This window comes from Lepisosteus platostomus, chromosome 13 (assembly GCF_059453375.1).
Source record: "Lepisosteus platostomus isolate fLepPlt1 chromosome 13, fLepPlt1.hap1, whole genome shotgun sequence".
In the NCBI taxonomy this organism is placed as follows: Eukaryota; Metazoa; Chordata; class Actinopteri; order Semionotiformes; family Lepisosteidae; genus Lepisosteus; species Lepisosteus platostomus.
The window spans coordinates 16883365-16900260 of record NC_142623.1 but is presented as its reverse complement, the minus strand read 5'-3'; the positions used below and the strand labels follow the sequence as shown (position 1 = coordinate 16900260).

At 47.0% G+C, this 16896-nt stretch overlaps 1 protein-coding gene across 1 annotated transcript; it reads right to left on the bottom strand.

Annotated features, from left to right (window-relative positions):
* Window positions 1-3647: 3647 nt before the first annotated feature.
* On the bottom strand, window positions 3648-16677 carry rad23aa (RAD23 homolog A, nucleotide excision repair protein a). The gene is made up of 9 exons (XM_088603588.1): window positions 16405-16677; window positions 14241-14402; window positions 12679-12860; window positions 11621-11673; window positions 10483-10610; window positions 9077-9155; window positions 8703-8833; window positions 7526-7684; window positions 3648-6188 (listed from the first exon to the last, which is right to left on the bottom strand). Exons 1-9 carry the CDS (start codon window positions 16468-16470, stop codon window positions 6075-6077), a joined length of 1074 nt encoding a protein of 357 aa, XP_088459714.1. The 5' UTR covers window positions 16471-16677; the 3' UTR covers window positions 3648-6074.
* Window positions 16678-16896: the final 219 nt, after the last annotated feature.

Sequence of the window (16896 nt, the reverse complement as noted above, 5' to 3'; positions counted from 1 at the left end):
TTTTCCATTGAAACAGCAAATGTAAGTGAACAAGTTACACCTGTGGGCTTGGGGGGGGAGGGAGGGATGGGGGGTGCCAGGGTTTGGGGTGACTTTGGGGAAGAAATGTACGCTTTCAGGACATTTTTTAAAAAAAAGACATAGGAACTCCCTTTGGGGTGGGGGAGAGAGAACCTGGGGGTTGTTAGCAGGACAGTTTTTTTATTGAATTTCGTTGTGGTTGTCTTTTAGATCTTAAGGTAGCAGCAGACATTGGCGTATTGTATTGAGCTTGACGGTAAATTGCATAAGGCACCTTTTTTTTGTAGTGGTTTTATGAGACCAGCTATTTAAGAAAAAGAAAAAAACTACAACTACATGCACCTTAAAATGGACGTGCCACATTTGTGGCCGAGGGGATGCTTTCAGATACATAGAGTGTGCAGATGATGCAGTGGACAAGGCTGCATCCTCTTCCTCTGAGGTCCTGCTTGGTCTTGGGCATTCGCTCCCATTTCCAGAGTGAAACGTATATGCAGAGGTGGTTCTCCCATTGAATATTCCCAGAGACGTGCGGTTGTGCCTTAGGTTTTTCTTTCACCACTCTGAAAAGCGAACGGTTCTGTCAGCAGAGCTGTTTTAAAATCCATTTTGACTTCTTTAACCGCAGCATAACATTTTTTTAAAAATGTCTGGTCTTTTATGTGGTGCAATAGCTTTTCCATTACAAGATGATGATTTTCGCACTGTTTTATTTTAAGAAAGCACACTTTGGGGACACGCGTACAGTAGTATCCATTTAGTAAAAACTGTGACTGGCTGCATTAAAGTCCGACAGAACTGGACGAGTCTTCCAGATTGCATTTTGTAGAACCCTATGTATCTGAACACAGCCTGTCCGACACATGTGAGCTGTTTGGCTGTTCTTGCTAAAAGTAGCGTCAGCGCCTCATGTCCTGCGGGGCACGTGGTGAACTAGAGAGGGGTCCCCAGTTGGTGTTGGTCACACCCCCCCAACCCCCCAGGTGGTTCTGCTGTCTGAGAGAGCACACCCCCTTTGCTCATGGTGAAATGCATGTGTTAATTACAGTTTCTTTTCCATAATAATAAAAACAGTTTTGAAGAGCAGCACCTTTAACTGATTGAATAAAAGGATTGTTCTTGACTGTAAGCCCCTGCTGTCTCTTGTTTTTATTTTTTTCATTCACATCCTTCTTGGGGTTTGGGGTTTGTATCCGAAGGGATATAAAAAATGTATAAATAGCTCGAGGGGATCACGGCTGTAATGCTGGAAACTAATACTTTTTGATAACTAAATAATTTAGTCATTAAAAGTGATGGAAAGAGTAGGTGTTTTGATTTTTCCCAGATGGGGACTGCCTCAGTATTCATGACTCAAATGGATTAAGAGTTTCAGTTTGGATTTTAACCTACACCTCAGACAGCATTCAGCATCTTGAAATCCCTACTATACAGTGAAGCACAGCCTAGACTGTGTTTAATATTTGATGGAATATCATTGGCAGTTATTTGGCTGCATAATGTATTAACCAGTTAGGGATCCAGTTCCAGGATTTAGTGAGACATCAATTTATGAGAGTCTACAGTGGAAATAATTGCAGCAACTGGATTAAGGTATTCAGAATTGTGTTGCAAGGTACTCACTGACAAGCGGCCGATCACTCACATGGGCATGTTGGGGACTCCTGATTTAGGCTGTGCTGTACACATCATTCTGTACTTCAGCTTCTTGGCCCTGGGGACCCACCTCCAAGCTGCTGCTCTTCCACTGGAGCACTCAATGCAATAATTGAACCCTTAGCAAACCTAATAATAGGTGTAATTTTAATTGTTTTATTTTCAATTCCCAAACTTATAGGAGGTTTCTTTTAACTATTGCACGTTTTTAAAGACAAATGCAATAGTTAAAAGGAAAAAAACTTGTAAAGGTTCAAACCAAGTGAATGATGGTTCATTGAAGGCTCTCAGCTGCAGTGAAGTCTGCAGGATTGGGGGTTCCCCAGGACCAGAACCGGGAACCCCTGTCTTAGTCAACTGATTCCATCACAGGAAGATGCCAGCTGTCCTTTTCGACCTTACAGCTCAATTTAGGTGAGGGGTATGATTCTGCAAGATCTGAAAATGAATGGGAAAATGTACTGTTTCACATGAGCCTTTACTCTTTAGAATTAAAGCAAGGCCCTTTAATTCAAATGCAAAAAATAAAATCCTATGATGGATTAGGCCTGAGGCAGTTTTAGGTTCTGACCCACCAAAAACAAGCGGCAGAACTGGGAGATGATGCTGTGCCTGCCCCTCGCAGCTACATTTCGAACCAGCTGCCAGCAACTATCCCTTGTACCAACATGCAGGTAAGAGCCCTAATTAAACCTTCCTAAAACCTATTACACCAGGAAAATGTGTTATGATGATGGCAGGAACAGTAGCCAAAAAAAGTATATTCATTTCATGTACCTACCTTTTGTACGTCCCTATGATGTGTTCTGGTTCTACAATACTACATTCTGTTACTGTATTATTGTAAACTAAAATGTTAAAAAGTTGCATAACTTGTCGGACACCTTTCTCCAGAGTCACTTGCACTATTAAAAATCCCAACTTAAAAAAAAATGGTATTAAATTTTAAGCCTTACAAAATGTTCATCTCCACCCATCTTCATTAATGAGCTTCACTGACTTATTTGAATTTAAACAGTCTTGCTCATCTTCAGCATTTATGATTTGGCGTGGGTATAATACATATTGGCTGAAAGGATGTGGCAATTTCCTTGTTTTTACACATTTATCAAAACCTGTTTCTTGTCTTCATGATAAGACATTATTTGCCACAGTACATTGAGGTTTGCAAACAGTTCCAGAATATTTCTGATTAATTGCAACAGCCTAAAACAGCTGCTTAAACCCAGTGCTTTAAAGGGTAAGGTATTGTTTTAATTTCTGCTACAGGTCAAAAATCATCAAGCCGACCCGTACACGGTGCACACTGGATATTTAATGTGCTTTTTGGTTAGAACTGCAGAGTAAAATTTGTACTCCCCCCCGCCTTTCAATACATAACTTAAAGTTTCAGTGGGTTATGAGCATAACTTTAACTTTAAAAGTATACTTAATACCACAAAAATAAAACAAACTCACAACCCCAAGTAAGTGTGTGAAGGAGCAGATAAGGCTCTAGGGCTGGGTTCCCCATCCTGGGCCTGGAGCCCCTCAAACCTGCTGCTCACTATTCCACTTGAGCTTTTTCATTATAGTAATCCTTCACTGAACCAACGAGGCACTTCTGGGGTTTTGTTGTTTTCAGAAGTTGGAGATTGTATGGTACTTATAAACCTAAGGGTTTGGGAACTGAAAATGAAGTTCAGGATTTGTTAATAGGTCTATTCGGGGTTCAATTCTTTAATTAAGTGCTCAAGTATGCGAGTCTCCATGACCAGGATTGCTAAACTGTGGCTTAGACTCCAAACTGGACGATTGAAAGTTCAAATCCAGTGTGGGTGGTACAGTGGTAGTACCCTTGAGACAGCAGAATCCCCAGCTGTATAAGTGACATACAATAAAATTAAAACAAAAGGGCTATTTGGAAAAAAAAAATGAAGCTTGTCTTTAGCGATGTCTTAAATGACCGACACATATACAGTATGAAGGGATGAATTGAACATCTGGTCTTTTTATTTCTTTATTTTCCTATTAGAAGAAACAAACTCACTGGTAATCAGGTACACTTGGCTGAAAGCAGACCAGCACAGAAGGATTTGGGTTCAGGTAAAGAAGATAGGGAAGTCAGAAGGGAGATCTAGAAGACACAGTTTATTGTGATCCCAGAAAATATGAGAGGCAAGTAAAAGGTCAAACAATCGTTTTATTCTCGCCACGATCTTCATCGTAGGACCCTGCTCCTGGAAATCCCCAGGGAGCAGGTTTTATATAAAACACCTTGGAACAATTAATGTGTGAGCAACTGCAGCCAATCGGATGAATGCTCATCACTGGAATTTTCAAATCGTCTGGAACAGAACCTGTCGGCTCTCGAGGACCAGAGCTCCCTTATTGTAGGAGGAGCGGTCTGTGAAACTCTGAAAACCTTAATCATACCAATCATTTCCAGACTTCTGCTCATTAAACCCACACACTGGAGGTGTCAAACATCGGAGTGGGCAGAGCCCCCTGACCCAGAGAGCGAACAGTCAGCCCTGAAATCATGAAGCGCTTCTTTGCACAAAGATTGGCGAGGGTATGGAACAGATGGCACAGAAGGCATCTGCAATCACTTCACTGTTCCTTTAGCGACAATAATAATCCCCTCATTATTAATAAAAACACTAAAATAAATTTTGTATTTAAAAATGTTCCTTTAACAAACCCTCCCCATAATTGTTTAGGGAAGGTGGGGGGTGATTCATTTTTCCTGCTGTTTTAGAATTCTGACTTGTTCCACAAACAATGTAGCACACACGCATACACGCATGTGCATTACTGTCATTGTGGGGACTTTCTATTGACTCGCTGGTTCAATTTATGGCTTAACTCTCCACTTTAACTCCTCAAGGGTGAAAGCAGACCTAAAACAACTCTCTCTGACACTTTCAGATTTACATGTGGCTTATGGGCCCTTCCTCACATGGCCTGCTGTCCTGAGCCAGTCTCTTTGTGGTTACAGCTCTCAGATTTAGTCCCCACATGGACAGTACTACACACTTACTAAAACTCGCTCAACATGTCAGCATACAAATCTACGAGTTTTATGACGGGGGGAAAAATTGTTTATACTAAAGTCATTTTCATTGAACAAACCAAAATATTTTTTCTCAGCATTAGACTACATGACTTAAATGCTGAGTAATATTTGAGCCAAACTAAATAAACTAAGTAAATGACTAAATTCAGGAATTATGTTACTCACAGGAAAGCAGTCTTGAATAAATTTGAAGCTCAAGAATTCTAAGGGCCAAGCCTGGTCCCAGAGAACTCTAAGTCAGCAAATTTGCTATTACATGACCTTAGAAAGATCTGAGGAAAAAGATCAGTGAGCAATTAAGAAGGTGATTTGTTTAATTAAGTTTAGCAGTTCATTTGTTTCCCCAATTAGTGTAATTTAATAGCCAGTTCAGGTTTCTAGTTCTTGTTTCCAATATGGACAAAAAACACGTTTTTTTTTGTTACTTTCATAAACTACCAGGATTTTCTAAAAGGGCAAGATTATACAATGGTATGTTATCACTGATGCAGTCACATTATGCATCATCTGTAACTCGATACACAGTATATATAATGCGAGAAGATCATGTGACCTTTGAACTGCTCGTAGGTGCCGTCCCTGTGCACTAGCTTGACCTCTTGACCTCTCCTGCCTCACCAGCACAGCCCCGAGACTCAAGCCCCCTCTCTCCTCCACTGTCCTCTCTGCACAGCTGCACCTCTCTGCCTGCCCCCCTTCCTCTGATCCAGGCTGCCCAAGCTCACTGCAAGTAACATTTACAACAGCACAGGACCAAACGGGCAAAGCAGCGTAAAAGAACAGAAAATCTAGACAGTATAAGCCACCCCTTGCTTTGTTTAATTAAAAATAGAGTTTCATGTTGAAGGCCTCCCTTTGACAGGGAAAGAGGCCCCAATCCCATCTCCAGTAGGCAGAGGGCTTTGGCAGTGTGGGACTATGCAAAGCTGCAGGCCACAGTGACTGGGAAACATTTCCAGTCCAATTCCACCCCTCCCAGCCCCCTGCATCCTGCCAGCCCTTAGGATCGGCTCCTCGTCCGCTCTCTGGGAGCACTTGAAAACAGTGCTGTCTGACGCGCTAGTGTTTCAGTAAGGGAATGCTTTGGGTCTGCAGTCTTTACTTCAAAACTTTAAAACTGTTGTCCTGCTTCTCACCACCCAACTCCTTCCTCCCCACCCCCTTCGTTTCAAGCCGCACCTCTGTCCCAGTATATCCTAGCGATTCCATTGGAATTCAAGCGGATTTACTTCACCCTCCCCTACTCCCGCTCCAGCCCAGAACCCCTAGCCCCCCCACCCACCCCAAGTTAAATAAACTCCAGCGCTCGTATAAAACACAGGCCGGGAGGGCGCGACTCTCATTCGTCCTCCAAGTTCTGGTTCAGCAGGAAGTTGGCGGCCAAGTTCTCGTTCTTCTCGCAAGCGAAGTAAGCCTGGATCACCAGGCCTTCCGGGAAACCCAGCGCTTTCAACTGGAGCAGAAAGAGGGAGGGACAGAAGAGGAGGAAGAGGTGAGTCAAAGGGGCAGTGAGGGGAATCCGAGGCGAAAATAAATGAAAGCCGAAATCCATTAGGGCAGCGCTCAGAGTCATCACGGGACGACGACCAGGAGCGGCACTCTGAAAGCCCTTAGGAAAAAGGCCAGAATGTGCTAAAGGAGAAGAAAGTGGGGGTTAGAGGGAGGATTTCTGAGTAGCTCAAGCAGTAAAGGTGATTTCCTCTCAAGCCTAGTGCCTCACAAAAGCAGTCGTGTTGGGATCAGTCATTCTTGTTATTCTCTCTGCTACCAGCAAGCCCCTGTCACTTCCTGGGCAGGCCTGCAGAGATGAGCCTCTCCTCTAACTGCTGCCCTACCCCCCCCCCCCCCACCCTGTATATGATTGGCTGACAGAGTGGGCGTGTCAGAGGCGGAGCCTGTCTGCACTTCCTCATTCTCCCCGAGTGGGCCATGCCTCTGAGCGGAGACCCCTGGCGCTGCCAAACCGCAACTAAGATAATAATAATTAATAATTATTTAATTGTTTACACTTATATAGTGCTCTTCTGGACACTCCACTCAAAGCGCTTTACAGGTAATGGGGACTCCCCTCCACCACCACCAGTGTGCAGCCCCACCTGGATGATGCGACGGCAGGCATAGTGCCCCAGTACTCTCACCACACATCAGCTATCAGTGGGGAGGAGAGCAGAGAGATGGGGATTATTAGGAGGCCATGATTGGTAAAGGCCAGGGGCAATTTTGGCCAGAACGCCGGGTGTTACATCCCTACTCTTTTCGAGAAACACCCTGGGATTTTTAATGACCACAGAGTCAGGACCTTGGTTTTACGTCTCATCCGAAGGACAGCGCCTGTTTACAGTATAGTGTCCCTGTTACTATACTGGGGCATTAGGACTGGGGCATGGACTGCAGGGTGAGCGCCTCCTGCTGGCCCCACTAATACCTCTTCCAGCAGCAACCTTAGTTCTTCCCAGGAGGTCTCCCATCCAGGTACTGACCAGGCTCACACCTGCTGAGCTTCAGTGGGCTGCCAGCTGTGAGTTGCAGGGTGATATGGCTGCTGGCTACGATAGAGTGAGGGGCAGAGGTAGTTTGAAAGAGGCTGCAGAGGCAGAAAGCTAAAGGCGAAAGAGGAGGTAAAGAGCGAGACGGAGGCAGAGAGGCAGCCAAGCAAAAGACGGGCTGGCGAGACCCTGAAATCAGAAGGGTGATAGTGTGCTGGATGAGTCTGTAAAAGAGAGAATAGGCCCTAGGTGTGTGTGCAGACGCTGAGGGTACGTCTCCCAGAGCTCCCCCTGCCCCACTCACCCTCTCGATGGCCTCCTTCTCCTGAGGCGTGACCTGGATGTAGTTGACAGGGGAGCTGTCGTCTCCCGCGGCCCCCAGCTCACCCTCAGGCCCCTCGGCCAGCTCTCCCACGGGCTCATTCAGCATCTGGATGAACAGCTCCTGGTGCTGGCTAATTTGCTGCAGAAGACAAAGAAAATCATGGGAAAAAGAAAACACAAGGAGCTGAGAATAACCAGGGAGGAATAACTTGGATTTGGATGATCACAGGCAATAACCATCCATTCTGCTCATCAAAGGGTTCTTAAAGCAGAAAAGAGTCTTTTAAACTCTAAAGTGTCACAGCTTTTCACCGAGACTGCCCTCTGGGTCTTCTCCCTTGTAAAACACATTTATGTGTCACTTGGCTTAGAATGGAGTTTCCTACAAGCCTAGATTTGACATAGATGTTTAGCATTAATATAATAGTAGTCAGACACAGTTCATCACTTTTGCAGGGGAGGTTTCAAGACTTTTGCTTCTCTTTTCATGAAAGTAATTATAAAACTGCAAAGATGCCAACACCAATCAAAACAGGTGCAGGAAAACACACCTAATTTTAATGTCTCCTTTCAATTACACAGATTTAGCATTTTCCAGGGGCTTCATTCAGGGAAAGAACAAAGCCAGTCTGGTTTGGAAGCCATCCAGCTCATCTTGAATCCACCACTGGCTGAACTCACAGGTGTAAAGTGAAGCTGTAACCTGCTTGATTTCAATGAGCATGTTTTAACCATGACCACGACACTCCGTACAATCTTTTCTGTGGGCTGTTGAAAGAGCTGCTTGTCTGACTCCACGAAACCAGAATCAGCACAGCACATTAGATGCTCCTGATTCTAAAGGTGCAGAGAAGGTGCAGTCAGCCGCCATCTACACCTTGAGAGACCTAAGGAGCCTGAGATCGTCTTGTGGGAAGAAAGTGGGGAGGTAGCGCTGGAGCCCAGGGCTCGATTCGGGACCTGGGGTGCTGTCTGTGTGGAGTTTGTATGTTCTCCCCGTGATGGGGTTCCTCCCAGAGTCCAAACACATGCTGGTAGGTTAACTAGAACCTGGGACCCTTGGCGGGTGAGTCTGTGTCCGTGTGCCCTATGATGTACCCAGGTGAACCCTGTAGCTCCAGACAGGATGAGAGGGAGGGGCGGAAAGGAGCGCTCACCTGCAGGAGCTGGGGGTTCTCCCGGCCTAGCTGCTGCAGCAGGGCGGGCAGGAGGGAAGGGTTCTGCTGGATCACCTGCCTCATGCTCTGGAACTGGGGCTGCTCCCGCAGGAACTCCAGAGGGTTGGCATCTGCAGACGGCAACACAGCCCACAAGTCAGCTCTGAAGTCGGGTCTCGCAAGGCCCGACCAGTTCCTGCACGCAAGTTACCCTGACAATCGCAAATCGACACCCGGGCACACCTAACAGGGCTCCGAGCATGAAGGGCTACACGACCCGTTCTCGATGTGGGAGCAGCTACTGGCCGTCTTCAAGTGCTCGGGACCACACGGGAGACGCCCCCTGGGGAAGAGAGCTGGGGAGCTGGGCTTACCTTCAGCTGCGGCCGTGTTGGCGGGGGCTAGCTCCTCTGCTGGGGGGGTGGTCTCCTGGATGGGGCTGCTGGGAATCCCCTGCATGGAAAAGCAAGCAAACACAACCACACCACTTTGAGACATTTTCCTGGGATGTTCTGAACCCCCACCCAGTGCAATCTATCCCCTTTCCAAACTGGCCCAGCATGCCGTATTTAACCTCTCAGTGATCAAACCCAGCTGCACCTTACACTGCAAGGATCGACACCACTAGAGCACAGCAGTTCAATGTCTCGTTAGACCAGTACTTCTCTAAATGGCTTAGAAGCAGGGCCGGGGTTTTCCAGTTTAGTTCCGGATATTTAAGCCTTTCCATCTTGGATATACGTTACACGTAATACGAAAGGGAACAAAAAAAACATGCAAAGGATATTTGTAATGTATCCACATTTTAGACACAAATAGAGGAAATCCATTAAAAAATTTTAAAGTGTTAACGACTTGTCTTTAGACAAACCGGAAATGCTTTTAATTCAAGAATTAACGGCTACTCAAAACTGAACACAATCTGTACTGGTACTCACAAGCGCAGTATGCTCAGAAGCCTAAGCCTAACCTTGACCACAGTTTAAGCCATTTTAACAGGCAGAAGTCGCAAAACTAAATCAGCAGAATGCTACTGGAAAAAGTCTGTAAATTCTGTAGCTCTTAATGTCATCTGTCACCCAGACAGCAGGATGGAAATCGCTCCAGTAAAGGTTCAGTCACAGAGCTTTCAGAACAGGCCGATTTGAAGCAACATCAGTCATGCCCTTCAGGCTGAATGAGTGTACAAGAAACTGGAAACGTAAAGCACGAATCCTAACAGTTTCTATAAGTTTTATACATGATTTTGCTTCATGTGGAATTACGTGCCTCTTCAAAAAACACACAGAAGTTTTGGGATATTTCTGGAAATCACAAGGCCCTACTTCTAATACTCAAAAGCGACTGAGTACAACAGGCGACCGGCGTCCTCGTCGCTGTGGACTCCTTTGTCCTTGGGACCATGTTTAGTTTTGCTTCAGCAGAGTTGCACCGTTTTATGTCAGAGTTTCGTTCAGGCTGATGGGGAATTTAAGGCCAGTTATGTTCTCAGGGCCGGATAGGTCTTAAGACAACTCAAGAGGACTAGACCCCCAAATCTGTCCCAGGCTAACCCCCCCCAGGAGCTCGGTGTGGTCCCAGCTGCACTGCCTGCATTGAAAACGCACTCACAGCCTGGGCCCTTTGCTGTACTTCTCTCACCCCCACTGCCATGGTCTAGTCAGTTAAAAGACTGTGCAGACTTGCAATTAACAGCCACCGGCTCCTATAGCAATCAGCGCCCCCTCTGCTCGGTACCAGCGTCCTCTCAGGGGCTGGCCCGATGCCCGCGGGTCCTCACAGTGAGCAGGTACTCCACGGCCCGGTGCGGGTTGTTGAAGCTGGCTCTCAGCGCCGCCACCACCCTCTCTCGCTCGTAGCCCATGGACATGATCTCGGTCAGCATGCTCTCGTACTCCGCGCCTGTCACTGCACACAGACACACAGATAGACAGTGGTAAAAGCAGTGGAGCCAGGGCACAACCTGAAACACCCGTCTGGACTCCCCCTCGCGGCAGACTCTGCCCTGGCCAACACTGCTGGAAAGTACCGCTCAATCCCATGAGCCTCTGCTGTTCACTCCTGGTCCTGGAGATCAGCAGTGCCCCCTGCTTGTCCTGGAATCTTCGTGACTTAATTTGAATCAACAGCTCAGTGGATATTGTCTATTTCACCACTGTTTCCAGGTGTTTACTCACTGGGAATCATCACCTATAAAAGCTGGTGGCCCGCATCTGTCCAGGTCCAAAAGTGATGCCAGCCATTGGCATCACTGCTTTCCCTTGTCTCAACCTCCCATTACTGCCCCACAGTTCACTGCCCATCACCTCGTGTTGTATTCTGCCATATTTATTGTGCATATTAACACACACGGTCCTTGGATTGCTCTCTTATTACACACCAGTATTCCATTTGCTAAAACACTGCCAATACAAATGATTATTATTAATACTGTATTGTCAGCTGCTGCTCTTGTAGGTCACCTGGCAGAAAAGCATCAGCTGAACAAATGAATAATAACATATCGGCGCCTGATCAAACACAATTTGAATTGGGAGAAGAAAAAACACAGGACTAAAGGCACTTATGAGCATGTAAGGGCTTGTTTTCCTCAGCTCTTGTGAGAAAGAAACAATATGTCCGTTTCTGGTCTAAATGCATTGTTCCCTCAAGTTTGCAGGGCTGGACAGGGATGCACTGCTCCTTCGTGCATCGCAGACCAGGTGCCCTCCAGGATACGGGCTGAGGCGGTCCATTTGAATTGCTTTGTGATCATTGAGACATGTTAGAATCCAGGATGAAAGGCTTACAACTGCCACGTGCTGAACTCCAGACAGTAGCCCCCCCCCATCTGCAGTGAGGCCTGTGTGAACAGCTACTGGAGTCTGAGAGCCTCTGTGTGCATCTCGCGCACCAGTGACAGACTCCTAGACACTCACCCAGCTCGGAAGAAGCATCTCCTGCTCGTGCCGCCTCCGCAGACGGCTCCGTGCTGCACGCAAGACAAGCAACAACATCAGAGACAGATACAGGAACTTGAGCTCCTGATTACACAGGTCCACTGCACACGAGTAGGAAATCTGCGAGATCTGATCAGAGGTCCGTGCAGGGTGTCTTAGTTGTCCTCTGAAGTGGTGCCTCCTTTACACCTACACTGGCTTGACAGGTTTATATATGTTGTCCACAGGCTGTGAAACCCTGATCTGTTGACCTGGAATCTTCTCATGTGCAATCTGACTGTAGAGGCAGTGAGACACCAGCCGGTGCTCCTCTGACACGCCCCCCTGTCAGAGCCGGTGATGGGAGAGCTAGAAACACAGCCATTCTGCCACTGCAAGAGCCAGCTTGTGTTCACTGGCCACCGTGTCTGCTCTCGGTCAGTCCTTTCAAGCACCACTGGAGAGCACCGAAGGGATAAGTGGCACCAGACAGAAAAGCTGGGCAGGTGAGAAGACCAAGATGAAACCAGCTCTTAAAACTGCCAGCCTCACCTCGGTACAGCTGTACGGTCTCAAATCAGCTTCCAACGAAGACCTAAGAATTACTGACAGGGGGAGTTGTGCACTAATTTCCCTGTATATTTGGAGAAAACAATTTTAATTAGCAGTAGATCTGCATACAGTTATGAATCCTGAAAAAGCCAGGAACTGGAGCAGTTCCCTTGCCTTGATTTTCTTTCATTTGGCTGACTTGTCAAGACAGAGTCTTGCACCCGATCTGTATCATTTGCCACCAGGTCTGTTATCCCCCGCTGTGCCTCTAAATGGTGCTGCACCCACACAGAGAGACTGAGGCTGGGCGGACCGAGCCAGCTGCAGGGGCCCCTGGACGTCTCTGCGGTCCCCGTTTGCCAGGAGTCAAAGAGTTTCGTCTGTCTCATCCCAGCCCCAGTCACGTGGGCTAGTGGCTCGAACCCGCGATCACACACAGAGCTCATCCTACAGCAGCAAGTGAGACAGAACCTCAAAGATGCGGATCAAGCAGTCAGCTCTCTTACCTCGCTGTGCCCTCGGGCTGGGCTGAAGCAGGGGCAGCTGGGTCCTCCTTGGGCTTGTCGGTCTCTGGTGTGATGGGAAGGGCCGCTGGCACCGGTTCGGGAACCTGAGACGAACCCGATTCCTGGACTGAGACCGCAGCCAGTTCTGAGGAGGGGGGCTGTGATGCTGGGGCGGGTTTTGTCTGAAGCAGGAGAGACAGGAGATTTACAACAACCAAAAAACAAAAAAACAAAAACCTGCTGAACTGATAAACAGATAGATCAGAGATTCTGAAAAAAAGATCCATTTATGATAAGATTCTGTGCTGGTGACAAAGTGCCAAATGCAGGCTGTCCCTTCTCTCTGGTGCAGCGCACAAGGATCATACAAATTCCAAACTCATTCTCCCGACCTCTCCTACGCCTTTCCTTCACCATCCTCTGGTTTCCAGGACACAACACAGCCTCTTCACTTCTCACAACTCAGACTGATGATCCATACTTCTATTTTAATAATAATAATTAATCATTCCTAACACTTTTAAAGCGCTTTTCTGGACACTCCACTCAAAGCGCTTTACAGGTAATGGGGATCCCCTCCACCACCACCAATGTGTAGCCCCACCTGGATGATGCAACAGCAGCCATAGTGCACCAGAACGCTCACCACACACCAGCTGTCAGTGGGGAGGAGGACAGAGTGATGAAGCCAATTCATAGAGGGGGATTATTAGGAGGCCATGATTGGTAAGGGTCAGGGGGAAATTAGGCCAGGACACTGGGGTAACACACCTACTCTTTTCAAGAAACAACCTGGGATTTGTAATGACCACAGAGAGTCAGGACCTCGGTTTTACACCTCAACTGAAGGACGGCGCCTTTTTATAGTATAGTGTCCCCTTCATTATACTGGGGCATTAGGACCCACACAGGCCGCAGGGTGAGCGCCCCCTGCTGGCCCCACTAACACCACTTCCAGCAGCAGCCTTAGTTCTTCCCAGGAGGTCTCCCATCCAGGTACTGACCAGGCTCACACCTGATGAGCTCCAGTGGGCTGCCAGCTGTGCATTTCAGGGTGACATGGCTTTTATTTTCTATACTCTTTATCCAATTCTGTTTTGGGAGAGAGCCGGAGTCTATCCTGGCCAGCAATGGGCACAAGGCAGGGTACACCAGTCCATCGGAGGGTACATACAGACACAGATATGCACACACGCATACCAGGGCCAATTTTTCCAGAAGCCAGTTAACCTAGCAGTGTGTCTTTGGACTGTGGGAGGCAACCGGAGCACCTGGAGGAAACGCACACGAACACAGGAAGAACATGCCGACTCCACACAGACAGCACCCCAGGAATTGAACCCAGGGCCCCAGTGCTGTGAGGCAGCGATGCTGACCAGTGCACCACCTTACCACCCAGATTATATTTCCAGGATTTCAAAAACTCCTTTTCAGTTATTCCAGACTTTCCACTTTTTTCAGAATTCACAGGAACCCTAAGTGTCCGTAGGGACATCCTTAGAGATATCTGTGGCCTCACGCCAAGGCTCAAGCAGTAAGACGTGGGTCTCTCCGCCCCCTACCTTTGATACCATGACAACCACAAAGTTCTTCTCGTCGATCTTGTAGTCCTTGATGGGCGTGTCGTCCTGCAGGATCTTCCCGGCGTAGATGAGCTTCTGCCCTGCCACGGGGAAGCTCTCTTTCCCCTTCTCCGCCTCGATCTTCTCCTTCAGGGCTTTCACCTGGAGAAACAAACAACCAGCTCGGGAAATGGACCACTCCTCCGCTTTTCTTTTTAGCGAGCTGGGATCGCCAACCACCGTTTCGATCTCCATCCCCAAGGATTTGGAATCTCCAGTTGTCCGACGTGAGTTTGTTTTAAGGCAGCAACTTCTGATTCTCCTGTGGAGGGGGGGAGAAGCCCCTCTGACATGCCTCTCCCCCGCAGTGCCCTTTAGCAAGGCGTCACCCTGCAGATTCCGCTCCATGATCCCGGGTTCGAGCCTGGGTCATGTTACTGTGGCTGGGACTCCCCGTGCGACGGCACACAAGGGGATGTCAAGGGTCGGATTAGCTGGCCAGGATGCCGTCGGCTCATGGTGCTGTAGGTGAGGGACATGCCTCTCCTCCTGCACAGGGATTCACGGCCCTTGACGTGTTACAAGACGGGTGTCTCCAATGCGGGCAGGGTGGAGGAGTCTGCCTACATTTCCACATCCTCCCCAGTGTGCGGTGGGGGGGTTTGTAGCTGAGAGCCGAGATGAGAAAAGCCACACACGATTGGTGATTCCAGATCAAGGACAACACGAAATGGAGGCTATAATAACGAGAACAGGAAGGGCTCCTTCAGGAGCCAGGAGAGTGGCGGGTGTCTGAAGCTGTTTCCAGCACAGCTTTCAAAACCTGCCTGCCTGACACCCTTTACTCCATTCACAAGTAGCTGCCAAGCGAACAGGGCTGGCTAAAGGGTCTTTTCTTTTTTCTGAAATTTCTAAGAACCTGAGTACAGTTAGCAACGAGAAGACACCATTCATCCCTCCCTGCCCTTTGGAAGCTCCTCAGCCAGCGTTTCTCCTGGTCTTTAGAAACAGGGAAGTTGTACAGGCACAACTCTGTCTTGCCTGATGCCTCATAAGGCCTGTTAACCAGCACAACATCAGGCCTGTCATCTCTTCCACGCTCTTAAGTGTGGCCATGTGATGTTGTGATTTTGCTTGGAGCCTCTTATTCTGAAACTTGATGTTTGCTGAGCTGTACAAAAATGTTTTTTTTAAATTAAATGTGTTCACTTCCCAAAAGAGGTTACCTTTTATAAAACATAAATAATTAAATGTCTTTTTAAAATCGTACAGTACTGTGTGTATATTGTGTACACTAATGTTTTTTAACTGGGAAAACTAGATGGGTCTCAGACGAGGGAGTTTTAAAAATTATTATTAAGTCTTCAATATGATGTCATGTTTGCGAATGATGAGCATTACAATTTGCCTTTTCGGTCTCTTTTCTAAACACCTTTACACATGCAATGTCACCCATATCTATGTTAGTAACAGTCACTCAACAACGGCCTAAACTGCGTTTCTGTCTGTCTGTTACCATAACAATCGTTTCTTATCGTTTTTAAGGAACCGCCTTTCATGTGATGAAGAAACCGCTGTACAGAGTCACGTGGCGTATGACTTCTGCTGTTCACGCACGAAGCATCATAACTAAAGTACCGAAACGACACTTTAATTCTGCAGAATTATTTCATAATTGTATACGCGGTTCCTGTAATGAAACACACCGAGTTACTCATTGGAACAACTCAGTGGAACGCTTTTACTGGGAATTATGTGTCAACGTATGCGGTGTCTTACGTGTAGTAGTAACATTATTCTTTAAAGAAGACTCGGACAACAAAACGAACATGTACAAATCTTCCGACAAACCGAAAGGGCCAACTCTAGCTGAGGATATCCCTTTAGCTCGGCGTGTCCAATGTTTTTTTTTAAGAAACTTGTAAAAGCATATGCGATCGCTCGGCGAAACGGAACTGTCAACTTTGAAAATGACAAATTCGACTTAAGTCTAAATCCGCCAAGAATACCATCACCAACCATCACTGTTTTAAAAAAATCTAACGTTACACTTCAGTTTCATCAAATCGTGTTTGGGTTTGTATGGACTGAGGCATTAGTACGGCTTAACAGGTAATATTAATGCCTCAGTCATGCTGTCATTCAACAACCTACAGCCGCTTACCGTTTGTTCTGCGTCTATGTCAATTTGAATAGTTTGCTGTTGCAGCGTCTTCAGAGTGATTTGCATCTTTCTTCTGTTTCCGATCTGTCAGTCCAAAACTTCTCTAAAAAAAACTATATATTTGAAACACAGCCTGTCAATTTGGATCTGAAATAACTCGCACGCTGGTAGATGAGGTTGGCGAAAAAAACAGCACACACGAGCCATCAACTCACTGCCGCCATCTTAGTGATGACGTCATGAAGCGAACGCGGTGGGCAGACGGCCCGGCGTCATCTCTGTCACGTGATGTGGGTATCAATCGAGTTGAGGGTAATAGAACGCTATTAAACACGTGGTTCTTGTAAAGTTAGGTGTCATTTTCGTATAACTGCGTGGTCAGAAGTCTGATTCCGTGAACTAAACTTAACATACCATAAATGGCACTATAGACAACGATGTACCAATTGCCGTAGTGTCCAGTGACGACAGTAAGGTCTATCGGAGACAAAA